Raw genomic sequence first — 27323 nt, forward strand, 5'->3', positions numbered from 1 at the left:
CGGTAGCAGCCCCACGCAGGGTTTCAGGGGGCGGCGACCTCGACTCCGGGCGAAGCAGCAGCAGATCCGGGCGGCGCGGCGTTGCTTCAGCAGCGGCGACCTCGACTCCGGGCGAAGCAGCAGCAGATCCGGGCGGCGCGGCGTTGCTTCAGCAGCGGCGACCTCGACTCCGGGCGAAGCAGCAGCAGATCCGGGCGGCGGCGTTGCTTCAGCAGCGGCAGATCCGGACGGCGCGGCGTTGCTTCAGCAGCGGCGACCTCGACTCCGGGCGAAGCAGCAGCAGATCCGGGTGAAGCAGCAGCAGATCCGGGCGGCGGCGTTGCTTCAGCAGCGGCAGATCCGGGCGGCGCGGCGTTGCTTCAGCAGCGGCGACCTCGACTCCGGGCGAAGCAGCAGCAGATCCGGGCGGCGGCGTTGCTTCAGCCGCGGCGACGTCGGGGTGACGGTGGTTCCAAGCGTGGTAGCGCGGCGCGACAGCGATCGAGAGCGAGAGAGACGAGAGATGTGTGTGGGTGTGTTTCAGCGATGGAGAAGAAGAAGGGGCGTCGGCTCAAGCAGAGAGACGCCGGCGTGGAGGCGGACGGCGCCGGTTCGCGCCGAGCATTGGCCGGCCTCAGGCGGCGGCGGCGAAAACCGAGAGAAGGGAAGGGGATGAGCTCCGTATTGGGTGTGTGGGTGAGTGTTAACCATAAAAAAGAGAATAAAAAAATGAGAATAAAAGAATGACATGGATCAAAAAAAGAGAATAAAAAAATGACATGGATTTAAAAAAATAGAATTTAAATTACACTGTGGCATTCGGCGAGCCACGTCATATTTCTGGTGACCGGAAAATAGATGCGGGATATATTTGATAAAATCCTGATACTTTGAGGGTTTTGAGAGCATTTCGAAAGTTTCAGGGTATTTTTGATAAAGCGGGTATAGTTTAAGGTTTAATATGATATTTACCCTTTTATATTTATATAAAACTGATACCAACTTAATTATTATTATATATATATATATATATATATTATCTGAATATATTTGAGATGAATATTAAAAAAATAAAAAAGAACTTACAATAATAAAAATTAATATTATGAAAAAGGAATAAAAATAGATTTATTCAAAAAGTGATAAGAGAAGAGATATGTTTTTTTTTAATTACTCCATCCGTCCACTAATTCAAGGCCTACTTTCCTTTTTGGTCCGTCCACCAACTCAAGGCCTATCTATTTTTAGTAAGTTTTTATTCATATTTTAATTGGTGGGTCCCAATAATCAATACACTTTTTCTCCACTCAACTAATAAATGGAGTAATACACTTTGTGGGTCCCTTTCTCCACTCAATCAATAAACAATACATTTTGTGGGTCCCTTTCTCCACTCAATTAATAATAATACACTTTTTTCTTAAAATCCGTGTTTTTCATGTAGGTCTTGAATTAGTGGACGGAGGGAGTACTTTTTAAACAAATGTATAACTTTTAAATTTCAAATCAAATATTTAAATAATTAAAGCTTTTATCGTGATCTTTAATTTGATATGCATATTAAATATTTTATAATTAGTTGAATTACATAATTTTAGAAAGAAATAAAACAAAAAATAAGAAGATAAAAAAAGAAAATAAAAAGGAAAAAATATGCTTTTCTTCTGTGATCAAAATTACGTTATACCAGGTTTTTTTTCTTTCTAATCGTGTCAGCCCACATATGCTTCTGAACTACCACAATCCCCAAACAAATGGCTACGAAAATCAGCTTCTTTCCTGTATTGGGCAAATGGTAAACAAGAGTCTTTCACAACATAAGAAACCATATACAAATAATTCTTAAGGGGCTATTTCATGCAGTGAGCAATTTAAGAAAAAACAAACAAACGCATAGCCATTGTATATAACTGATGATAACTTTCCAGTAGAGCTGGCAAAATGGGCTCGGCCCGACCCGCCCGTGTTTAGGACTGGGCTGGGCTGTACAAAATGTAGGCCCAAAAAAACCCGGGCCTAAAAAGCCCGCCCAATCAACCCGCTGGGCTTATCGGGCCCGGGGCTAAAAAGCCCGTGGTTTTCGGGCTAAAAAGCCCGCCCAATTGAATTTTTAAAATTTATTTTTATTATTCTAATTTTAATTAAGTATTCTAAGAAGCATATTGAGTTTAGGTATAACTTATTAAATGATTTTTTTTTCCCAACTTTAGACGGCTGGAACTGGAAGCTTATGATTTATGAATAGTCATTATATATGTGTATATATGTATAAAAAGATGGCTGGAACCTTAATGTTATTGCAGCTGCTCACGTATAATAGTCTTTATATATGTGTATATATGTATTAAAAAAAGTTGTATATATGTATTAAAAAAAGTTGTATATATATGATATTTCTCCACTAAGTATAGTTTGGCTTAATTTATTGATCCATGTGAGACCTAGATAGTTAGATCTTGTTAGTTAAATTTTGAAGCACGTCAAATAATAATATATTTTTGTTAATTAGCCATAATAATTAATCATAGCAGAAACCATAAAAATTTAATTTTTTTTGACATAGGTAGGCACACGTGAGGTAGGCAACACCTTTCATGTTTAATTTTCTCGTAACATTCAATACCCATATTCTTCGTGCAGGTAGCTTAGCAAAATTTGATTTTATATTTCTATTTTGTTTATAATAATTATTATTTAGATTTATTTTATTTAATTTTTTTAAAAATAAAAATATAATTTAATGAAAAAAAATTATTGGGCGGGTTTGGCCCGACCGCCCGATAGCCCGATTGAGACTGGGCTGGGCCTGAAAATTAGTAGCCCGGTCGATTTCGGGTCGGACCGACCCGACCCGCTCAATCTCAAAAACCCGCTGGGTCGGGCCGGGCCAACACGACCCGCCCGTTTTGCCTGCTCTACTTTCCAGCATTCCTAATGAACTTTTTTCTCAGGCTTATTTCTATGGACACCATATTTTGGCAGAACTTATAATTTATATATAAAAATGAAAGAAATTATTTCATATTAATATATTTATAAATTATGGAGATTGTTCACTAAAAAAAGTGTTCATATATCATGTCAGACTTTTATAATAAAAAAAGGTCTACATGCATGTAAAACTAAAATAGAAATATTTCTTAAAAGAACTTCCATTCACTCTTTTTATTCCAACTATTTTTTAACGGCGGGCTAACGTCTATTAGATAGGTAGATGAATTTGCATACTAATTGAGACCCTGGGGTTTACATGCGACGAACGTTGCCATGGGGTTATTTTTGCCCCAAGGGAACAACCATGGGATTGTATTTAATATTTAAGACTTAAAAATATATGAAAGTGAAAAGTAGCAATTTAACCCGTATAATAGACACCCATATGGCCTCTGGAACCCTATACTAAAGATTCGATCAATCAAGTCCCTCATGTTTCAATTTGGATGCAGTTAAACCCCTCTGTCTATAACGGCTAACTGACGCCGCTTGTAACTTTTTTTTGTTAATTATTGCACTGCTCTCTCTCTCTTCCTTTACTCATAATCTCTCTCCCTCATTTCTTCCTCATGTGTCGCCGTCTCCTGCCCGACGAAGAGTGCTGCCGCTACGGACACCATGACCACCCACCGGTGTCTCCCTCTCGCTCTCCCATTTTCCTTTCTAAATCACGTAACCTCGCTTCCCTCCCAAAAAAATTATTTTTCTCTCTTACTTCTCTCTCTTAAACTTGCTACTCTCTCTCTCTCTCTACGATGAAGAGCAGCCGCTGCCACCGCTCCTTAACCCCCACCTCTCTTTCACCATGATTTTAATTTGATAGAGAAGACGAAACACGAGTTTAATTTTTGTTGATTAGTTGAATCTGATTTGTTGATTTTTGAATAAATTGATTTGCTAACAATTCAATTTAGAAAGAATGAATTTGATTTGCTGATTTTCAAAAAAATGTTGTGAGATTGTTCTGGCTCCGATTCAGGGCCTAGAGGGACAACGCGTGGAGAGCATATCGTACCAGTGGCCATGAACTAAAGGGATGGAGTTCGTCCACGCGACGATGGCACGTGGGTAGAAGGCCATGAAACCCGATGAAGGAAGTGTTCGGTGACCCATAAAAGATGACTGATCTGAGCCGTTTATTTGGAGCCGAACGGCTTCGCCGGTGACGTCAGAAACAGAGAGAGATAGGAGGTGCAGTAAAAAAAAATTATAAATGGCCTTAGTTGACTATCAGACGGTGAGACTAAATTGCACCTAAATTAAAACATGAGGGGTTTGATTGATTGATCTTGAGTATAGAGCGCCAGAGGCCATAGGGGTGTCTATGATAAAGGCTAAATTGCTATTGTTCCCTCTATGAAAACCACCCACATTTTGAATGAATGTCCAAATTAGCCATTAATGAAAAGCTACCGTCAATCACTTCATTTTCTCCCGATGTCTGGAATTTGAGTGAGTGAATGCTCGATAAAGAATGACCTATTCATGCATTCATGCATCGAGAGACAGTTTCATAACATTGAGTACTTTATATTTCTTCGTTCACGAAAGAACTTCATATTTTTCATTTTTGGAAAGTTCACAAAAGAACTTCCTACCTATTTTTGGAATATACCCCACCATTCTCAATGGAGTACTAATTAGTACAACTTTTCATCATCATTCCCAATATACTCAACAATTTTATCTCCACTTTCAATACACTCAATAATTTTTTTTTCTTCATAAAACCAGTGTCACTCCCTCCTCTAGGTTATTTTGTGGACGGAGGGAGTATATATATATTTTTTTTATATATAAGGGTTATTTAGTAAATAATAGCCCAAACTTTAGTTTGACCTATAATATCCTAAACTTTAGGAAAGAGCACATGAGTTTCTCAATCTTATAGATGAAGTTAAGTAATCTACAAGTCAACGAACATGAATGAATTATATATGCATATCATCAATAATATAAATTAAATCACATTTCAAATTTCACATGAACATCATTGGTCATAATTTTAAAATCCAATCTCGTGCATGCAAGCGTTAACAATTAGTAATGATCTTTATTTGATAAAAAAAAAGTAATGATCTTCTTATTTAATTAATCGATAGTAAATCCCAAAGCATAATCCAAGTTTAGGAGTGAGATATATCAAATTAAAGTTATTGATTCATAAGCAGTTTCTTTTTCTATCAAACTTATTTATAGATTCATTTTCATTTTCTTTGTCTTGACACTAGATTCGTGATCGATATTGATTTGATTCGCTTCATAAAAATATGAGATACTCTCTCCGTCCCACGAATCTTGACACGTTTGGTTTCGACACGAAAATTAAGGAGTTGTAGATTAGTGTTTTAAGAGCACTTCCAATGCAAGTGTCTTAGAAGTGGTCCCCACCTAAGACACACCCTTCTCCAATGCATTGTGTCTTAGGTGGATCTCCATTTCCACAAAATTCACATTTCTACACTTTTATTTTTAAAATTCATATTTTATTAAAATTAAAATTCTACATTACAATAATTTAAAGACATAATTTAAATACAATAAAAAAAATAAAAATTAGAACAATTTTCTAGGGCTCAATCGGACCAAAACGAGACCAAATGTGCTCCTTCAAGTCCAAAGTGAGGCGAGCATGCATCTCCGCGTCTCGCATGGATGCTTGTCGTGCAACAAATGCACGAAAATCCGACGGAGCACCGGCACGAGGTTGAGATGCGACACTACTTGAAGCTTCGTCGGCGTCTTCTTCCCACTGTGTTGCGTGCTCGCCTTCATCTTCGATGATCATGTTGTGCAAAATGATGCACGTGAACATGATGTCGCTCATCGCCTCCTTGCTCCAAAGACGCGATGGGCCTTTGACGATTGCCCAACGAGCTTGAAGGACGCCGAAGGCTCGTTCAATATCCTTGCGAGTCGCTTCCTGCATCACTTTGAACCTCTTCCTCTTCGAATCCGTAGGATGTGTAGGACTCTTCACGAATACAGGCCAATTGGGATAGATGCTATCAGTCAAGTAGTACCCACTTGTGTAGTAGGCGTTGTTGACTTGATATGTGACTGGCACCCCCATTCCTTGCAGCCGATCTTTGAACAACGTCGAGTTGTTGAGCACGTTGATGTCGTTGTTCGAACCAGGAGTCCCAAAAAAAGCATGCCAGATCCATAGATCTCGCGATGCGATGGCTTCGAGGATGATGGTCGGTTCCCCCTGATCGCCGCGAGTGTATGCGCCTTGCCATGCCGTTGGATAATTTTTCCACGGCCAATGCATGCAATCAAGGCTCCCTAGCATTTTCGGGAAGCTGTGCTTCGCTTCGTGCATTGCTAGAAGCTGTTGACAGTCAGCGGAAGTCGGCTTTCTCAAGTATTTCGCGCCGAAGAGTTGAATAATGGCTCGACTGAATCTGCGCAAGCACTCCAACGAGGTTGACCCTGCAATCCGGAGATACTCGTCGCATTGGTTCGCTGCCCCACCGTTAGCTAGCATACGAACATCGACAATGCATTTTTGCAATGGCGTGAAGCTGGGCCTCCCAAGTGCATCCGTGCGTTGTTGGAAGTATGGATCAGATGCGACGACATTAACGATACGCAAAAACAACGCACGACGCATCCGAAATCGGCGGCGGAAGATGTTGTCGGGGTAGATCGGATTTTCATCAAAGTAATCCGTGTGCAAACGTAGAGCGCCGGCTTCACGGTCCCGACGAATGTAGGCCTTCTTTGCCACGCTTCGTCACCGACGACGAGGTTGCTCATCTGGATCACCAATATCTTGAACAATTTGGTTAAATTCTTGCACAAGATTGAAAAATTCTTCAGCACGCCGCTCGTCCTCGTGGCTTGATGAGGAGGAAGACATTTTTTGTAGAGAATTTTTTGATGAGGAGATGATTTTTAGATAATGAAATGAATGGAATTAAGTTGTGATATATATAGATAAAGGGGAAAAAAATAAAAATAAAAAATGTTGAATTCAGCCGTTGGCCCCAACGGCCATTTAAAAAAAAAAAGTTATCAAACGGTTATTTAAAAAAAAAAACGAATTTCGATTTTTTTTAAATGGGCGCGTCCGACGGACGCGCCGGACAGCTCTCGCCTTCGCCCCGGGTCTCTGCCTCGCCTCGGCTTTGCATCTAGCCGGGTCTCCAGCGCGGGCGCCTCTCCAGCGACGCGGATCGACACCTCCTTCGCCTCGCGCGCTGGAGGTGCTCTAAGTGTGTAGGTAATAAAGTATAAAAGTGATAAATTAGGAGAGAGAAAGTGATAAAGTTGGAGAGAGAAGGTAATAAAGTGCATGATAAAATAGGAGATAGATAATACTACTATATTTAGAAACGTGTCAAGATTCGTGGGACGACCAAAAAGAAATACGTGTCAAGATTCATGAGACGGGGGAGTATATTTTTACATTGTACTCCCTCCGTCCGCCAAGATTATGTTACAATTACTATATTAGGCGTCCGCCAAGATTATGTCACTTTCTTTTTATGGCAATGGTCCCACCATCCTCTTTAATATTTTATCCTTACTAACACTCTTTATTTACAAAAAAAACCACTCAAAATTCAATCTCAACCACTCATCTCATAAAGTGGTGGGACCCTTTCTCCACTATATCAAAATCATCACCAATTTTATTAAATCTCGTGCCCAAGCAAATTGCCATAATCTTGACGGACGGAGGGAGTAGTATTTTGTCTTGGAAGAACTTGGAAACTATCTACCACATGTCATATTTTTTATGAGATATATGGATAAAATGTGTGATTCAAAGTTGACACTTCATACTCTCATTTCAGCCCTTAGATACTATATATATCTATAATAAAAACACATTTTATTGTATAAAATATGAACCATTTTCAGCCCTTAGATCATCAAGATCTACAATTGATTCATCACCTTATTGGATGAATTCATGGTCCTGCGTTCGAATCCCATAGGTAGCAAAAAAATTAATTTTCGCAATTCATACATTTATACAATGAATTCATATGTGTTTTACATAAAATTCATACATTTTTATTGATTTGTAATTTTTATTTTAAGAGTTGTTTTTACTGTAGCCCGTCCATATATATATATATATATATATATATATATATAAAGATACTGGTGTGTTTATTCATTAAGCTTTTATTGTACTGGGCCCAATAAGAGATACTACATATTATTAGACAAAAACATACTCACAAATCACAATAGGGAAATAGCATATTTTTCATTTTCAAAATTGTATTATCAAAAGAATGAAACCATACTCAACTAATCTTTAAATAACTCAAAAGCCTTTTAACTTATTGATGGAAGAAGAGACAATTTGCATACACTTCATATGGAAAGTAGCACATAATTCTTTATTCCTCTCTATATGTATATATTTTTACTCTTTTATAAAATAAATAAATAAATTTAAAGACCATATTAAAACAAATTCAAACCAAAAACTTTTAAATTTAAGCATTAATCACTCTACTGTTAAGCCAATACATACACTATATATATCTTTAGAGATACAAAAATACACGTATTACACTTGAAAATCATATAACAATCATGGTATTATAAACTATACCAAATATCCAAACAAATACAAATACAATTCAACATCTAAATTAGATCAAATATCTAAATAAATAGAGGATTATAAACAACTTTTCCAGAGTCTGAGGCACTCAGCTTTAATGTGAGTAGGGTTTAAAGAAAGTGGGGCCAACTTGGCATGAAACAATCAATCAATTCTCTTCCCTCCTTTTTTACCACTCTACGCCATTCCCTTCTTTTCACACTCACTCCGCCACCTCCCACGCCGCTGCCACCGCCAAAATCCCCCCCTTTTTCCCACAAAAGCGAAAAACCCTAACCCCTCAAATCTCAAATGCCCCCCGCCGACGAGACCCTCCGCGCCATCACCCTCCTCCTCGACCGCCTCCTCCCCGCCGCCCTCGCGGTCTCCTCCTTCGCCTCCCGCTGGCAAATCATCCGCCCCAAGCTCGCCGCCGCCAAATCCCTCCTCGCCGAGATCTCCGACTCCCCCCACTGGTCCGACAACCCCCTCCTCCTCACCCTCCTCCCCGCCCTCCTCTCCACCCTCCGCCGCGCCGAAACCCTCTCCCACCGCTGCTCCGACCCCTCCTTCTCCGGCGGGAAGCTCCTCATGCAGTCCGACCTCGACATGGCCGCTGGGTGGCTCTCCCGCCAAATTAACGACCTCGAGCTACTCCTCCGCTCCGGCGTCCTCCACCAGTCCACCGCCATCGTCCTCTCCCGCCCCGACGCCGCCTCCCCCAAGGAGGACCTCGCCTTCTTCGTCAGGGACCTCTTCACCAGGCTCCAGATCGGTGGGATCGAGTTCAAGCGGAAGGCGCTCGATTCGCTGATTCAACTCCTCTCCGACGACGACAAGTCCGCCGCCGTCGTCGCGAAGGAGGGGAACATGAGCTGCCTGGTCTCTCTCCTCGACCCGAACGCTCATTTCTCGATTCGAGAGCTCGCCGTTGTCGCCGTCTCGCTGATTGTCTCCGCCGGCGATTCGCCGCGGAAGTGCGTGTTCGAGGAAGGGGCTTTGGGCCCTCTGCTCCGATTAATTGAGTGCGGCACAATGCCGATGAAGGAAAGCGCGGCCATGGCGGTCGAATTCATCACCGATGACCCCGACAACGCGTGGGCGGTTTCCGCCTACGGCGGCGTTGCGATTCTCATCGAATTGTGCAAATCTGGCTCCGTCACAGCTCAATCACACGCAGCCGGCGCAATTAGGAATGTTTCCTGCGTTGAAGATATCCGCATTGCCCTAGCAGAAGAAGGCGCAATCCCTATTCTAATGCAATTGCTCGTTTCCGGCACTCCATCGACGCAGGGGAAAGTTGCTAATTGCATATCGATTCTCGCGTCAACGGATGAGAAATTCCGAGGGCTTTTGTTGCAGGAGAAAGGATTGCAGAGGCTGCTGCAGTTATTCTGCGATTGCTCGAGCTCTGAAACAATGGAGCACGTTTTACGCGCAATTTACTCGTTATCCGCCTCGGATTCCGGCTACAGAATGCTATCTGGATCGACGGCGTTCATTCTACAGATTGCGGAGCTCGTGAAGCACGGCAATGTGATGCTGCAGCACATCTCCGCCTCGTTGCTCGCGAATTTGGCGATCAGCGACGGCAACAAGAGGGCAATCGCCGGATGTATGGGATCTCTGGTGAAATTGATGGAGTCCTTGAAGCCTGACGGGATGCAGGAGGTTGGGGCGAAGGCGCTGCTATCGTTGCTGACGGTGAATTCGAACAAGAAGGAGTTTGTGAGGGATGAGAAGAGCTTGATGAGGTTGGTGCAGATGTTGGATCCCAAAAATGAGGTGGTTTCCAAGAAATTCCCCGTGGCGGTAGTGGCGGCGCTCATGGCTGGGGGAAGCCAGGGGTGCCGGAGGAGGCTCGTGGCTGCGGGTGCTCACGGGCACGTGCAGAGGCTGGCGGAGCTGGACGTGCCCGGGGCAAAGAAGGCTCTGCAGAGACTCTCTGCGAATAGGCTAACCAGCATTCTGACTAGGGCGTGGCGGGAATGAATCAAGAAATCTAACCGTTTTTAATCCATTGAAAGGTATAATTTTTATTAATGGTTAATGATGCTTCTTCATGAATCTTGTTTTTGTTTTGAGTAATTTTTGGTTGGTCTTTTTGTGTGTTATGTTCTTGCTTAATTTTTGGTTGAGTTGTGAACTTGATTTGATTGTTTGTAGTAAATTTGGAGCTTACGATTTTTAAAATAGGTAGGTAGATTGGAATGAATCAAGAAATGTAACCGTTTCTAAGCTATTGAAAGGTATAATGATTAATGATACTTCTTCATAAATCTAGTAATTTTTTATTGGTTTTTATGTTCTTGCTTAGTTTTTTTGTTAAGGGTATTATTCATTGTTTGTTTGTAGTAACTAGTAAATTTGTAGCTTATGATTGTTAAATAGGTAGGTAGATTGGAAATTTGGAATGATCAAAGAATTAAGATCCAACTTGAATAAAGAATTGGGAAAGTATTAGATTGAAGCAAAAACAAGATCTTGAACTGTGATCCTTGTGATAAATTAATCTGAGGTTGACATAGGATTCCCCCATTATCCATTTCTTGGACATTTTCAAACTCAAGAATTTAGTAGATGTCACTGTTTTTTTCCCTGTGTTGTAGTATTAATTAATTTAGTTTACATCCTAGAATAGATGCTGGGTATTGCTTCATTTAAAACTGTCAAGAAAGTGGTTGGTCATCATAAGCATTGAATCCATGGAAAGTAAAAGGAGTAAGTTCACATGATACATGTAAATTGGGCCAGCCAAAAATGTGGTATCAATGCCATGCTGAGGGCCCTCTTGATCAACCAAATCCCCAACTGTTTGTAGTGATTTTGCTCGATTTCTAGACGACGAACAATGATTGAGACGTGGTGGTGGTGGTGGTGGTCATGTTGGATGCTTCTCATTTCTAGACATACTACACTAAAAGTGTCACACATTTGATCTCCCTCATCATATAAATGCTATGATTAAAAGCCCATTTTTGCAACACTCTCATCACTGTGATTCATTGCTGCTTTTGCTTCTGTTTCTTCATTCCTGCAGATTGATGATGGAGTCGGAGTCGAAGAAGGCCTCCTTCTGCAACAAACTGAAATCGCGGTACGCCTCAAAGCTTAACTGATGGTAGTTGTATACTGTAATATATGGAAGAAATTGAAAATTTGGAAGGAAAAAAAAAGAAAAAAAAATGAAGAAGGGGGTTGTTTCTAATTTTATTTGACTATGGCATGGATGCGGTTATTAGGAGTATCCTTGTTTTGATTTTTTTTTTCCCTTTTACTCCCTAAAATATCATTTTATTTATTTGATGTGTATTCGAGTGAAGCAGAGTGTGTTGTTTTCAATTGTTTTCACTTTTCAGCTCTGTAATTCCTTTGTTACTTCGTTTGTTAATGTACATTTCTTTTTTCACGTGTATTTAATCTTGTATTTCATTTAATTTCATATATTGATCTCGTATGTCATTGTGTCTCACTTGTATGTGATGATCCCAAAGGACCCAAACTATGCATTATTGATAAAATAAAATATGAGATGTCGGATTTTTTCTTCTTTTATTGGGATGTGGGTATTAAATTCATCACGCGGGGAGGAAGCTGCGGCGTAGATGTAGGGGAAAGGTAGACTTCACTTCTTTTTTTTATTTGTTATTGAAGGAATAAATGAATCTTAATAAATACTTCACCTTGTTTATTGAGAATATATTCTTTTGATATATTTGCTCAGTAAAGTGAATTTCTTTTTCGCTCATGATATACTCCCCCCCGTCTCTTAAAGTTTGAACAATATTTTATCAAAAAAAAAAAAAAAATTTGAACAATATTTTTTTTCGGAGTTGTTCCGTTAAGTCTTAGTATTTTTTTTATATAGCAAGAGTTTTTCTCTTTATTCACCTTTTCACTTTTTCAATTATCATACTTAACACACAAATTATTATTCTTTCCGTTCACGATAAGTGTGGTCTTTTTGATATTTCCGTTCGTCCATAATAAATGTAGGACATATATCTTTATATTTTTACCCCATTTACATATAATATTTACAAAAAACACATCTCATACATCATTTATTAATTATTCAAGCTTTACGGGACGGAGAGAGTATTTTTATTTAATACTATTACTTAAAATTTGTGCCATTCAAGCGGCCACATGTTTTTAAGAGACGGAGTGAGTATATGTTTATATGTGTCATGAACCTAATTAATTTAGAGGGTAAAGAAGTAGAAGAAGCAGGATGGGAAGTAGAGGCAGTCGCCGGAAATGATTTGATGATAGTGGGATTGGGTACGGCGATGAAGGAGGCTGGGAATGTGGGAAAGGAGGAGGAAAGTTCAATTGTTGGTGGGAATGGAGTTGATCGCATGATAGGTCTAGACAAAGAGGGTGACGGCCCAAAAGCAGAATGTGGCTGAGGAGGCCCATTTCCTTGGTGCTATCCTTTTATCTTTTATTTTAATTGGTGTAATTGTTTTGTTAGTTGCTTTAATATTGGGCCCACTTTTCTTTAGTGTGGGAAGCCTATATATTGTACGTGCATGGGTTGAGAAACCCTAAGAAATGAATTATCTCCTATCACCTGTTTCACCTCTCTCCTTCTCCTCTCTTCTTTAATATCTATCAGCATTCAATATCATTCCCTTGTATAAAAATTACAGTACATTACAAGTGATAGCACAGTCTATTACAATATGTGATTGTAATTGAGTTGAACAAACAATTTGTTTTATTATTTATTTATTTTACAAGTATAAGCGATATAGTACTATATTGTATGAACAGAACCGATCACCTACCCATCGTGGGCAAGAATAACGTGCCCACCACTGATATGGCAATGTTAATTAGGAAGGAGAATCAATAAATCTTACTCTAATTAAAATTATCTTACTCTAATTACAATTGTCACATCAGTGGTGGGCACGTTATTCTTGCCCACGGTGGATAGGTGATCGGTTCTGATTGTATGAAATAATGTTTGGAGCAAATATTTTCGCGGTTTATGCGCATCTATACCTATATAAGTTAAATCAATTATTAAAAAATTGATGACTAAAACTTTACCATATCATCATTAATAATAATTAATTTTATTAGTAATTATAATATATATATATATATATATATATATAATTAATTAACCAACTTAATTAAATGTCTCAATAATTTTTCTTGTAAAATCTTGATAGTTTATGTAAACATCTACTATATACTATTTCTTTATTTAAAAGTAATTAATTTAAATATAAAATTAGCATGCATCTTATGATGGTATATATTTTAATTAGGGTTAATAGTGTTTTATGTCCCGAACTTTCAGTGTTTTCTATAAAATGTTCCGAACTTTCATTTTCTCCTAAAAGACTGAACTTTTAGTTTTTTCCATAAAATGTCCCGCTATACAAAATCGATGATGGAAAGATGATAAAAAAATCTCGAACTTTCAGCGTTTTCCAACAATGGTGGTTCTTAATATGGTTTTCTAATAAAGACGTTCCCCAAAATAATTCTTTCGGCGAGATAATTCTTCTTTTTATCGCCGAATTTTGTATAGCGGGACATTTTATGGAAAAAACTGAAAGTTTGGGGTTTTTTAGGGAAAATAAAAGTTCGGGGCATTTTTTGGAAAACGCTGAAAGTTTGGGACATAAAACATTATTAACCCTTTTAATTATAATATATACATGAGGTGTATATTAAAATAAATTAGTCAAATTATGTGTATCTAATTTTAATATAATTTGGGTAATTATGTTAATTTCCTTCTATATGTATAGTTGTATACATTATAAGAGCACCCACAACGGGGGTACTCGAGGAGAGGGATGGACTCGAGAAGGGCGTTGCGGGGGGGGAGATACTCGAGGCATACTCGAGTCTTCGAGTATGCTCGAAGGGGGGGAAGGGATGGCGCGTGCAATGCACGCGCCCTAATAAAAAAAAAAGGAAAAATTGGAAAATTCGAATTTTATTCGAATTTTGACTGCACCTCCTCGATTTGCGCACTTTTGACTATTACAAAAATATGTTATTTAAATTATGCAATAAAATTTAAATGAAAAACATAAAATCAAAACTAATATTATCAAGTAGGCTATCAAGGAACCCCAATGCAGCACTACCTACTCAATAACACAACCACTATCAAGTAGGCTATTAAGGAAACTCATTGCGGATGCTCATAATTATAAATCTGCAAATATAATATTAATTTTTTTCATTATATGTTGAATTTGGAATTCAATTTTATTTGTATAAAAGTAGAATGATAACAAAATTGTTCTCATTTAAACTGTAACCGTAATTCCTACATTTCTTTTGGCCAAAAAAACTTAGGAGTATTATTTTAGTTGGAAAGTTTAATTGGTTGTTGGCATAATTTTCTCAGTTAATTTCTCCATTTAATGCGTAAAAATTAATTAAGTGCCATAATAATTGCTTATCTATTTTATGATAATTGTTGGCAGGTTATATTTGTTTTATAGAAATACAAAATTTTAAAATTAAATTATATATTCATTAAATATAAAATATTATAAATTGATATACTATATTAACTTATATTAGTATTGTGTATATTTCAATGAAATCTTTGTATATAATATAAATGTTAGTTTTAATTTCATCATGTCGGTTTTGATTTGAGCAAAATTGAAATTTGGAATAAATTTTGAAGTGGACTAAAGTTTATGTTGAATTAACCAATAGATAGACTCTCCAAACAATATATTATGAAATACGAATTATAGAAAGCAAATAAAAAGTTTTAAAAACTCTGGATTAATATTAATTTTGAAAGATAAAAATATCTAAATATTTTGATCGAAATTTTAATTAGATAAGAATTTACCATTTTTAATTAAATAAGTATAATCATGTATATTATTATGTAGAAACAATCAAACACAACTAGTTTATTTATAGTATGTGTTATAGTGGCAACAGACAAGAATACGCTTAACTACGCAAGAATATTCTAAATTTATTTTCTTTTGTTAGTTTTGCACAATATTTAACTTTGGGGTTATTGCCATAAAATACATGAAGTTTGCAAATTTTCTGGTTTATATCATGACCTTTTTTTTTAGCCAAAAAATACATGAATTTATGATTTATTGATAAAAATCCCATGGTGAGTATCTCCGGCGAAATCGAAACTTATGTGTCATTTACGTGGCAATGACGTGGCATTTAATTTATTTGAAAATGATGATGTGTTGCCACCTCACCCACCCACCCACCGTCCCCTCCCCTCCCCTCCCCTCCCCAAAATCCCCCTCACGCAGCAGCTGCCCTTCCCTCCCCACCTTCTCTCTCCATCGGTCCTCCTCCTGCCGCCGCCACCGGACGACAGCATCGTTGGCGGAGCCGGCGGCTCTGCCTCCTCTCTCTTCCCCCTTCGACCTATCACCCTTCCCTCATTTCTCGCCACCCTCTGTCACTCTCCTCACCGCGCCCAACCGCTACCGCGTCGGCGATCTTGGCCGCCCGTCACCATCTTCTCCTGCCCGGCGTCGCGTCCAAACGCCCTTTCTCCTTCAATTCACGGCGAGACAACATCCACAGATTCCAAGCTTAGCAGTGAGAAGAACAAGACTGGATTTCCCCACCCCCGCCGGCGGGCGGAGCCTTCCCCTTTCCCCAACCCCGCTGCCACCACTTCCCCTCTCGATCTCTGCCGCCTTCACCCAAAGTTTTCCAATTTGCAGATCTATAATTAAGAATGGTGAAATTGGTGGTTTTGGTTGAGTTTTTGAAGAAATTGCTGGTGGGGGAGACGGTGAGAGAGAGAGAGAGAGAGAGAGAGAGAGACGGTCAGAAAGAGAGAGAGACAGGGGATGGTTGAGGGATGAGAAGGCGGCGGCGGCGACGCTACCGTCGCCGGAGAAGGAAGAAGGGGGAGGGGCTGCGCGCGTGTGTGCAGTGTGTGCGTGCGTGTGTCTGTGTGTGTATGTCTGCTGCTGCGGTGGTGGAGGAGGGCAGCGAAGGGGGGAGGGTCTGCTGGTAGGGGAGGGCGGCGGAGAGGAGGCTCTGCTGGGGGGGGGAGGCGGCGGCGGCGGCTCTGCTGGTGGAGGAGGGTGGGAAAGGGGAGGGTATGTGGCGCGTGTGTGTGTGTGTCTGTGAGAGAGAGAGAGAGAGAGAGAGAGAGAGAGAGAGGTGTGTATGTCAGTATGTGTGATTTGGCAATTCCGGCAGCCACGTTGGCAATTCCGGCAGCCACGTTAGCAATCCGACTAACACCTCAAATTAATTTGGGCAAAATTGTAAATGATGGGATAATTGAGAACAAATTATAAATTCATGTATTTTCTGGCCAAAAAAAAAAGTGATGATATAAACCAGAAAATTTGCAAACTTGATGTATTTTATGGCAATAACCCCTTTAACTTTCTACCAAAAATATTTGTTATTCCAAAAATTAGTTGGACTCAATTCATTCAAACACTCGTTCTTTAGGTCGAATAGTCATAATTTAAGCTGCAAAGCTTAGACACTAAAAATTTGCAAGAGATTATTAGTTCAAATTTTACATCACTCTCAATCCACTACTTCTAGATCCATTTTGTCATTTTGATTAATAAATTAAGAATTCAATGAAATTAATCAATTTAAGCCCATATTTGATTGGGCTTTTTAAGAGTTTGGAAAATAATTCAATTAATTAAGTACATTACTTATTGTTTAATTGAAGTAATGAATTAATAATTATTCTTAATTGAGGATAACTCAATCATCCGATTTGTTGCCCTGGACAACAAAAAAGAAACAAAAGAAAGAGAATTTCTTATTTGTGATTTATTTTCATTATTGAATCAAACATCCAATAAAAGTAACAATTATTATTTACATTTCACCCTTTCTCATTCTTTCTTTTAATTTTAAGAAGAAAGATAATATTATAACATTAAAAATAAATGATAATATTATTTATTTTTGAAGTGAATGAAAAATGACAAAATTATAAATGAGGAAAAAGGAGAACCTTTAAAGTGAGAATTTATTTAAATATTTTTATTCTCTTATTTTTTTCATGATAAATTTATTAATTAAATAAAATATATTATCACTGTAAAAAGTTATTCCGTTCCTCCATGAAAAAAAGTCTTGTCGAGAATGAATACGAATTTTAATAAAATTATTAAAATTGTTGTAAATAGAATAAAAATATAATTTGTAGGGATACTTGTTATAAGTAGGACTCTTTAAGTAAATATCTATATTTATGTATTTTATATTAAATCCAACAATACAATAATTTCTCAACAAGAAAAGAATCATTCGAGCCGAGAGAAAACACTCCAACAATGGCGAATCAGTCATCGGAATTCGCCGGAGACGCCACCCTCGACGGCCACCCTCATATTGCCTTGATTAACACCTTCTGCGAGATCACCGCTTGCCCTTCCAAATCTGAAGCCCTATTTTTCCTGGAGTCGCACAATTTCGATGTGGACGCCGCGGTCTCCACCTTCCTAGACGACGCTAACCCCATCGAGCCCGCCGCAGCCGGTCCGGCCTCCCCGGCGGTTCAGTCGAATACTCACTATTCGCCTTCCGAGTCACTGTCGCCGTCTCCTTCCCGCTCGCGATCCCCGTCGCCGCCGCCTGCGTCCCGTCCCTATCGCCTCCGCTCCGCCGCTAAAACTGGTGCTGGTGCTTCCGCTGCTGGAGGCGCGAGACGTGGAGGCGGTGGCGGTGGAATTAGGACTCTCGCCGATCTGAATAAGAACCCTAATAATGAGGAATCTGATAGTGATCCTGATTTTGATCCTCAGGAATACTACACCGGCGGAGAAAAGAGGTATAGTTTCTCCTTTTAGGGTTTGCGATGTAGTTTACAATTTTACTGATCAAATACTAGTTCATCATGTACTGAGGAAATTGTGTGTATGCATATTAAGTTCGATTATTATCTATGATTTTTGATCAAACCCTAGCTAGTTATGCAATGAAGAAACTGGTGTTTATGCTTCAATTCGATTGAGCTAATGCTATTTTATGCGATAGTGGAATGCTTGTTCGTGGTCCACCAAGGGCGAATGATGTGGACGCCATATTCAATCAAGCAAGACAATCAGGAGGCGTAGAAGCAGCAGCTGAACATCTCTTGCCTTCCTCGAGCTCGAGAAGCTTTGCTGGAACGGGAAGGCTACTCTCCGGGGAGGTGTCGTCTGCTACCCCGGAGCCGGAGCTGCCTCAAATTGTCACCCACAACATTACTTTTTGGAGAAATGGATTCACAATTGATGATGGGCCTCTGAGGAGGCTTGATGACCCTGCAAACGCCTCCTTCTTGGAGGTACATTCTTGCAGTTTTTGTTCGTTTGATTAAGAATTTGCTTTGTAGATTGCTCACTGCCCCATCACACTCTGTTTCTAGCTAGCATCCAAAGAAATTCGATTTTTTGTTTATTTTTTCTATGAAAGCTACTGCCTTTCCATCCAGCTTAAAAGTTTGGAATTCGTATTTTCTTGATTGAGAGATGCCATATCTTGAGTATTATTTCTCTGATTGTATTCTCCTAGCTCGGGATACCTTGTGTAGAGTGTTTGTGTTGTTAAGAATTAGTTTTGTAGATTGCTCACAGCCCCATGTAGATTAATCTTGATATGATCACACTCTGTTTCTAGGTAGCTTCCAAAGAAATTCTATTTTCTGTTTATTTTTTTGATGAAAGCTGCTGCCTTTCGATCCAGCTTAAAAGTTTGGAATTCGTATTTTCTTGATTGACAGATGCCATATCTTGAGGATTGTTTCTCTTGACTGTATTCTCCCGGACGATAGGCTCGGGATACCTTGTGTAGAGTGTGTTTGTTGTTAAGAATTAGTTTTGTGGATTGCTCACAGCCCCAAGTAGATTAATCTTGATATTATCACACTCTGTTTCTTCCAAAGACATTCGATTTTCTGTTTATTTTTTCTTCGGTAGCCTTTCCATCCAGCTCAAAAGTTTGGCATTCGTGTTTCTTGATTGAAAGATGTCATATCTTGAGGATTGTTTCTTTTGATGTTCATCAGTTATACCTAGGTGTCTTGTATTCTCCTAGACATTAGGCTCGGGATTCCTTGTGTAGAGTGTTTGTGTTGTTAAGAATTAGTTTTGTAGATTGCTCACAGCCCCAAGTAGATTAATCTTGATAGGATCACACTCTGTTTTTAGCTTTCCAAGAAACTCGATTTTCTGTTTTTTTTCCCCCTCTGATAGCTATTGCCTTTCCATCCAGCTCAAAAGTTTGGTAATCTTGTTTACTTGATTGTGAGATGTCATATCTTGAGGATTGTTTCTTTTGATATTCATCAGTTATACTTAGGTATCTTGTACTCTCCTATACGTTAGGCTCGGGATTCCTTGTGTAGAGTGTTTGTGTAGAAACATTTCTCTAGAGTTTTGCTAATTGACGCTTTTGTTTATAAGCTTCCTAACGAAACCATGGTGGTATTTGTGAATATATATCATGATGCAGAGCATTGCAAAGTCCGAGTGCCCGAGGGAGCTTGCACCGGCAGATAAGAGGACTGCTGTTCATGTTAATCTCACAAGGAAGGAGGAAGACTACAAGGTTTATGCTCACTTCTAACGATTCAATATCAGTTTTATTTCACCGGCAACTGCTTCAATGCAACAGTCTTTCGTCGTCTTAGTTGCTCATGCTTTTGTAAATATACAGGAACCAGCGAAAAAGAGTCTTCCCTTCCGAGGCGTTGGGAGGACTCTAGGTAGTACCAGTGACGCAGCGCCAATGGAGGCGAGCAGCGTTCACACTGTGCTGACTGCTGCTCCCACGCCATCCCCCGGTCTGGTTGTTGATCAGGCGCAGCCTTCCACGTCCATCCAGCTGAGGTTGGCAGATGGCACGCGCATGGTTTCACGCTTCAACAACCACCACACTATCAGAGATATCCGAGGCTTCATTGATGCATCCCGACCTGATGGACCAAGAACTTACCAGCTGCAGTCCATGGGTTTCCCTCCCAAACAGCTCACCGATCTGGACCAGACGATAGCCGATGCTGGAATCGCGAATTCGGTCGTGATCCAGAAACTATAGCCACGGTATAAACACTTGGCAGATTTATCATCTACTAGTCTTACATTATTGCAGTGACTATTATGCTTTGGGAAACTGATGATGTCTTCTTATATTTCTGTTGAAAACTAATTACTCTCTACTTCTTGATTAGCCATTTATATATTCCCATTGATTTCAGTTTTATCAGTTTTATTTTAATTTTTGTGGCACTGAAGAAATTTAGACACCATGGATATTTGCTTATTGATTGGGAAAAACACAAGTTTCGGAACCTTAAACAAAAATGGCTATTCGTTACATGTGAAAAATATCCTATTTTATAAATTTAAGTATTTTATGACCAAGTTTAAGTGAATAATCTATTTTACCCTATGATGTTATTGACTTTGGTTGGTTTTGATTAGTGTAAAATATATAATTAGGGGGTGTTTAATTTGAATGATTAGTCTTGATAGATAAAAATAGCAAGACTAATCATTTGTTTGTTTCGTTGGATTAAAACTTTGGGATATTCCAAGACTTTTGATTGTTTTTATCATTTAAGTTAGTTTAGTTTGATTCTCATCCCATCAAAATGGTGGGATTGGAATAATCTTATTTTTGAAAATAAAAATACTCAATCATCTATTTTATCAATCATGCAGTGTAAATATCCGCTTAGTCAGCTTAGTGCATTATTTAATGTCTAGCATAACTTTTGTTAAAAAGCTGTCAACATTTTAAAAAAAATCCTCAATATAAAATAATATTCTATAATCATTAGAAAAACAAAGATATGAAAATAAGTTTATAAACCTAGAAAATCAAAGAAAAATACATATGTCGATGAGTGAAACATTACTCTAGAAGGAAAAACTTAAAAATAATTTAAACATCGATTATTCCAATTATTCATCATATACTTGTTGTTGGATTAATTCTTCAAATTTTGATATCAAATATTGTCAATCTGCAGCAGCATCACTCAAAATACATCGGTCTCAAAGAACGTATCTTGATCTCATACAATCTAGCAGCAGAAATCCCATCCCAAGTGGTTGTTGAGTTTTTATTGACTACTTGAAATGTAGAGGAAGAAATGCTGCCATCCTCCACGTTCGACGCGGTGCCGATGTAGGTCCCGCAACTCCGGCATAGTAGCTTGGTTCGTCGTCGAAACAGCCTCCACGAAGGCAAGTACGGTAGCCAACGGAGCTTGTTTATCTGCGTAAACCTACTCTCATCAACCGAGAAAAACGATATGACCCCTCGTTTCATCGACTTCCCGTATTCTGCATCGATCGTTGATATGTTGCGGTTGCAAGAGTTCAGGTTCAATTCGTACCCACAAGACCCACAACTGCCACAATTATATATAGGAACGTAAACAAAATTACACAAAGAAATACTTCTCACGTTCAAAAAATTATCACATTGTGGTTGATATGAATTTAAATAAAATGTAAATAAAGTTGTGTGGGCTCTACTATTATAGATAAAAGTGACAATTCTTTTATGGACAGAACGAAAAAAAAAAATGACGAATTATTAGTGAACGGAAAGAGTAAAATTTTGCTCCTACATTCTGCAACTGCCATTCAACTTTAATAGGTTCGAAAGGAATAGTCGTACAAATTGAAAAGAATTAATCATATTTTGTGTTCCCCATTTTTATTTTTTATTCAAAAACCTACAACTACACACAAAAATAAGATTTTAGCTCAAATCATACATTCTGTAACTGCCATTGAGCCTTTAATATAGGCACGAAAGAAATAGTTATACTCAGCCAGGGGCGAAGCTAGACTTTCGATTCAGGGGGGTCCAAAAAAATTTTTAAAAGAAAATTAATAATTAAATTTAAAAAAATAAATAAATTAAATTAAATTAAATTAAAAAAAATGAATCAATAACACAATTATAATATTATTTAAATTACAAAAACACATTTTAACAGATTTTCAAGCTCATATTCATTTTACGATGTATTTTGCAATAATAATTACTAAATATTGAATAGTATATAGAGTGCAAATACAGGATACAATCTCTTTCTAATTTGGAAAAAAAATTAATTGAAATGGTACGAAACGATCGATGTCGTTTAGGCCTCACAAAAATGCCGTCGTCTTTACTAATCCACGTAAGCTCCAATTCGACGCTCTAGCGATCGGAAAAAAATTGGGGGACGAAATTGCAAAATTTGAAAAAATAATGATTTAATTCGCCAAACTTAAAAGACGTTAAAATTACAAATTCAAAATAGTCCGTGATTTTATTTTTCAAAATCCCATGAAACTTTGTAAGGCAAAGTAACTTTCAATATAAAATTCAAAAAATAAATCTCTAGAATCCAATCCAAACATGATATGTATAAATTAATTATATGTTTACTTATTCTAAACATCTTAACTCGAAAGCTTGCATATCAATTACATTATAAAATAGCTCAATAAGATAATGATGTTGATAAAATTATATATTTTTTATTTTTAATATAAAATTACGAAAATATCCTAGTATTTTTGAAAATCCCAGGGGGGCCCAGTGACCCCCCTGCCCCACCCCTAGCTCCGCCCCTGTACTCAGCTATCATTTTCTATTCAATAACCCTCAATTTTAGTTTTCTATAGAAAATATCCCAAAACTTTTGTATTCTATTTAAAAACTTCCAACTTTCAGCCTGTTTCAGGAACTGTTTCAATATAGTATAAAATTCGATCATGAAGTGACGAGTCACCTTACTACATTCCTAGGTCAAATGACGTTGTTCTATTAGATGAGGTGGAAAAAATAAATCCAATGAGGTGACTCATCATTCTGTCGTCGAATTAACTTTTTTTTTTAATAGAAAACCGAAGTTAGGGAATATTTTTTTGAAAAACCTGAAAATTGAGTTTTCTAACCAAAAACAAAGATTTGAGACATTTTTTTGGAAAATACCGGAATTAAAGACACAAATTATGATTCACCCCAATAAGAAAAACATAATGTATGTTTTTCAAGAAACTAATTTAAGACCATTTATCAACATGTTAAAAGCTTTAAGACCGGCTTTCAAGAAACTAATTTATGTTACATATGTGACAAGAAACATAGATAATGTTGTCAATTCCATTCCATCACAAACTCAAAATAGTGATTCTTGGTCACCAAATTTGTTAATCTCTTCAAAACTTGAACATTACTTTCAACAACTTATTTTTACCTTCATTTTTCAATCCACATAAAGGAAAGAAGGGTAAAACCGTAAAACCAATCCCATTTTTCATCCACATAAAGGAAAGAGGGGTAAAAAACCAAGCCCATCATTTGACTGACTGGATTTGAAATTGAAAAATCGAAACAAATTGACAAAATCTACAAATTTTCTTGCTAGCTAGTTTTACAAATATTAAAGCACAAAATCTACAAATTTTCTTCTTGAAACCGAGATTTGAAGGAAGCAAAGTGTGAAAAAGTATTAGAAAACAGGGAAATGATCAGCTCAATATTCATGTAAAACTAAAGAAATCGTGTATAAATATAAGGAATTGTTATTATGCAAACGACATTTATCGTATAAATAAATCCATGCATTATGAATTCGCTGTGAAAAAATAATAAATTCAAAAAATTAAATCTTCCGCCACTTATGGAATCACGAATTTATTCAGCAAAGTGATAGATCGACTATATCCTAAAGATTTAAAAGTCACCAATGATTTCTGTTCTACACGAACCCCTTTTAAAAGTACAAACTACGATCCCAAAAATTGAAATTTTTTGCTCCTTACGAGATTCGAATTGATCAGAATCATGAATTCATCCGACCAAGTAATAAATTTTCATTTTAGTCCATCTCATTCTATCACACACACTAATATGAAAAAGAAATGGAAATGGAAACACACAATAACACACACAATCAAGGGGAGAAGAGTGTGGAACAAAACCTGTAAGATACATGAGCTCTAGTAATGGAGTAGGAATCAGGTGATGACAGTGGAGGAACGACCTCATCACCACCGCCGCCGCCGCCGCCGCCGCTCATCGCTGTGTGTTGTGTTTTTGTGCAGTGGATGTGTGTGTGTGTGTGAGTTCGCTTTATCTGTGTGGGAAGAAGAGAACGACAACAGTCAGCTGGGAGCGGACAGCTAAGACAACGGTAACTAGCTGGGATACAATTCCATGCGCTGGTGTAGCTGCACCAGAAAGCTCCACACATACTCGGAGCTCATATATGAGCTCGGATCCTCCATATCCGGATCCGACCCGGATCCGGGTCCAATATTAACCCAATTCTATGTATAAAAACATCCGTCTTTTCTAAACCCCTAAATGCGCCTTCTCTTCTCCCTCTTCTCTTTCTAAACCCTAACCCAATTAGTTCATGATTTTTTCAAAATGAAGTCAGATTTCTTCAAAAATCTACCACCAGAAATCATCACCGAGATCTTCTTAAGGCTACCTGTTGTAAGCATTCTAATAAGCAAATGTGTTTGCAAGCGATGGCTCCATCTGCTGGAGTCTGATGCTTTTGTCAAGTCTCATTTTGCCAGATCCGCCCCCGCCCTAGTTGTTGTGGACGATTCAAATCAGTTGAAAGTTTTGGAATTCGAAGGCGAGCTCGATCTGAACCTCGAGAGCCACGATCCACTCATCAAGTATGATTTCCCTTACCGCCAAGCAAAACTAAGCAGTTCTGTTAATGGTTTGATTGTAGTAAGGGTGCGTTTTAATATGATTTGTGTATGTAATCCGATCACTCGTGAAGTTATTAAGCTGGATCTGCCTTCTTCAAGAGTATATGGTTTTGGATTTGGGGCAAGCAAAATCAGTGGCCGATACAAGGCGGTCAGTATTAGTAGTAAGCCCTATGGCTATGATGATAAATTGGATTGTCATGTATACACTCTTGGAACAGGGTCTTGGCGACGCCTTGAAGGTAACCCGTGTGTGCACCAGTATGGTGAAGGTGCATTTGTTAATGGAAATTTCCATTGGATAGTATACATGAATGGAGAAGCGTCATGGATTTCTTGCTTTGATCTTGAAACGGAATGTTTTAGCTTCTTTAAAGCTCCTCCCTATCTTGCTCAAGGATTCTTGAGAAGAACAACGACCTTGTCTGCTTTGAGCGGTTGCCTATGGTTTTGCAAGGTAACATCCGAATATGAAGATGAAGATGATGGTTGGCGATGTGAGGTTAGTATATGGATTATGAAGGAATATGGAGTGGACGAATCTTGGAGCAAGGAATATGTGATCCCCCTTGATGATGAGACGCAGAGTGTTGATCCCATCAAAGTTTTCGAAAATGGCGACCTATTGATGTTAGTGGAGATAGACGTTTCTGGGTGCCTTTTCTACTACTCTAAGAAGACTAAAACTATGCAAAGTATTGATTTGTTTGGTGCAGGGCAGACCTCTGACGATGTCAAGTATGGGCTTTTCACTCCCACCCTTGTTTCACTCAAAACTTTAGGTTTAGGTGTGGAGAATGTAATCTCATTCTGATTGTTTGCTTCATTCTCATAATGCTACCATCAACTAAATGTATATGTTTGAAGATTGAGTTAGTGATGAAGCATATCATTTAGATCAAGGAAACTATCCTATATATATTATGGTTCCTTTGGTACATTTCTTAGTGGCAATGATGCTGCTTCTGCTTGTATAGTTTGAAGGATTATTGCCTGTGTTTTTTTTGTGATGAATCATGTGATGATGAGATTGTTGTTTGTTATATATGGATTTATGAAGTGATATCTGGCAATATGAAATAATTGCATGATTGGACACAGTGGCGGAGCCAGGATTATTTTGGGGGGGGGGGGGCTGAACTGTTACGGGGAAAAATATTTTTTGGGGGCATTCAATACATTTTAGACATTTTTTACTAAAATACAAATATAATAATAATAATAACAACATTTTCATAGATAATATAGTTCAAAACATTTACTAAAATATTTTTTGGGGGCATTCAATACATTTTAGACATTTTTTAACTAAAATTCAAATATAATAATAATAATAACAACATTTTCATAGATAATATAGTTCAAAACATTTACTAAAAATTTTTTTGGGGGCATTCAATACATTTTAGACATTTTTTTACTAAAATTCAAATATAATAATAATAATAACAACATTTTCATAGATAATATAGTTCAAAACATTTACTAAATTTTTTTTTGGGGGCATTCAATACATTTTAGACATTTTTTTACTAAAATACAAATATAATAATAATAATAATAACAACATTTTCATAGATAATATAGTTCAAAACATTTACTAAATTTTTTTTTTTGGGGCATTCAATACATTTAGGCATTTTTTACTAAAATACAAATATAATAATAATAATAACATTTTCATAGATAATATAGTTCAACATTTACTAAATTTTTTTTTGGGGCATTCAATACATTTTAGACATTTTTTTACTAAAATACAAATATAATAACAATAATAACAACATTTTTAAACATATTATAAAATTTTTTTTTTTTTTCAAAATTTGGGGGGGGGGCTCTAGCTCCCCCTAGCCCCCCCTGGCTCCGCCCCTGATTGGACAAATAAACAAGAATAGAGGATAGGATGTGTATAGATTAAAGAATTATGTTATGTGATACGCCCAACCCAATCTCTAAATTGACCCAATTATGCTCCAACCCATTAGTCCATTAGGTTTTTATTAGCATATATAAATATGTAATCTCTAAGTTTGCTCAGCAAGAAATTAATATTTTGGTTGATTTTTATCAAATCTCTCACT

General features: G+C 37.9%; 5 protein-coding genes across 5 annotated transcripts; 3 read left to right on the forward strand and 2 right to left on the reverse strand.

Annotated features, from left to right (window-relative positions):
* Positions 1-1691: 1691 nt before the first annotated feature.
* LOC131002338 (protein ALP1-like) lies at positions 1692-6589 on the reverse strand. The gene is made up of 2 exons (XM_057928829.1): positions 5571-6589; positions 1692-1758 (listed from the first exon to the last, which is right to left on the reverse strand). Exons 1-2 carry the CDS (start codon positions 6587-6589, stop codon positions 1692-1694), a joined length of 1086 nt encoding a protein of 361 aa, XP_057784812.1.
* Positions 6590-8667: 2078 nt separating this feature from the next.
* On the forward strand, positions 8668-11987 carry LOC131002354 (uncharacterized). The gene is made up of 2 exons (XM_057928849.1): positions 8668-10572; positions 11586-11987. Exon 1 carries the CDS (start codon positions 8858-8860, stop codon positions 10535-10537), a length of 1680 nt encoding a protein of 559 aa, XP_057784832.1. The 5' UTR covers positions 8668-8857; the 3' UTR covers positions 10538-10572; positions 11586-11987.
* A 5774-nt stretch (positions 11988-17761) lies between these two features.
* LOC131002355 (plant UBX domain-containing protein 4-like) lies at positions 17762-20758 on the forward strand. Its single transcript, XM_057928850.1, has 4 exons — positions 17762-18344; positions 18551-18842; positions 20009-20104; positions 20213-20758. Exons 1-4 carry the CDS (start codon positions 17848-17850, stop codon positions 20591-20593), a joined length of 1266 nt encoding a protein of 421 aa, XP_057784833.1. The 5' UTR covers positions 17762-17847; the 3' UTR covers positions 20594-20758.
* A 542-nt stretch (positions 20759-21300) lies between these two features.
* LOC131002356 (uncharacterized protein At4g08330, chloroplastic-like) lies at positions 21301-24611 on the reverse strand. Its single transcript, XM_057928851.1, has 2 exons — positions 24490-24611; positions 21301-21914 (listed from the first exon to the last, which is right to left on the reverse strand). Exons 1-2 carry the CDS (start codon positions 24585-24587, stop codon positions 21536-21538), a joined length of 477 nt encoding a protein of 158 aa, XP_057784834.1. The 5' UTR covers positions 24588-24611; the 3' UTR covers positions 21301-21535.
* A 260-nt stretch (positions 24612-24871) lies between these two features.
* On the forward strand, positions 24872-26284 carry LOC131002357 (F-box protein CPR1-like). Its single transcript, XM_057928853.1, has one exon. It carries the CDS (start codon positions 24941-24943, stop codon positions 26051-26053), a length of 1113 nt encoding a protein of 370 aa, XP_057784836.1. The 5' UTR covers positions 24872-24940; the 3' UTR covers positions 26054-26284.
* Positions 26285-27323: the final 1039 nt, after the last annotated feature.

The sequence above is a fragment of the Salvia miltiorrhiza genome, unplaced genomic scaffold (assembly GCF_028751815.1).
Source record: "Salvia miltiorrhiza cultivar Shanhuang (shh) unplaced genomic scaffold, IMPLAD_Smil_shh fragScaff_scaffold_112_2, whole genome shotgun sequence".
In the NCBI taxonomy this organism is placed as follows: Eukaryota; Viridiplantae; Streptophyta; class Magnoliopsida; order Lamiales; family Lamiaceae; genus Salvia; species Salvia miltiorrhiza.

Coding starts and splice junctions, on each gene's coding strand:
- LOC131002356 (XM_057928851.1), bottom strand. CDS start 24,587: ATGAGCGGCGGCGGCGGCGGCGGCGGTGGTGATGAGGTCGTTCCTCCA. Junction 21,915..24,489: donor AGAGCTCATGTATCTTACAG/GTTTTGTTCCAC, acceptor TAATTGTGGCAG/TTGTGGGTCTTGTGGGTACG.
- LOC131002338 (XM_057928829.1), bottom strand. CDS start 6,589: ATGCGTCGTGCGTTGTTTTTGCGTATCGTTAATGTCGTCGCATCTGAT. Junction 1,759..5,570: donor GACTTGAAGGAGCACATTTG/GTCTCGTTTTGG, acceptor TGCCCAATACAG/GAAAGAAGCTGATTTTCGTA.
- LOC131002355 (XM_057928850.1), top strand. CDS start 17,848: ATGGCGAATCAGTCATCGGAATTCGCCGGAGACGCCACCCTCGACGGC. Junction 18,345..18,550: donor TACACCGGCGGAGAAAAGAG/GTATAGTTTCTC, acceptor TTTATGCGATAG/TGGAATGCTTGTTCGTGGTC. Junction 18,843..20,008: donor CAAACGCCTCCTTCTTGGAG/GTACATTCTTGC, acceptor ATCATGATGCAG/AGCATTGCAAAGTCCGAGTG.
- LOC131002357 (XM_057928853.1), top strand. CDS start 24,941: ATGAAGTCAGATTTCTTCAAAAATCTACCACCAGAAATCATCACCGAG.
- LOC131002354 (XM_057928849.1), top strand. CDS start 8,858: ATGCCCCCCGCCGACGAGACCCTCCGCGCCATCACCCTCCTCCTCGAC.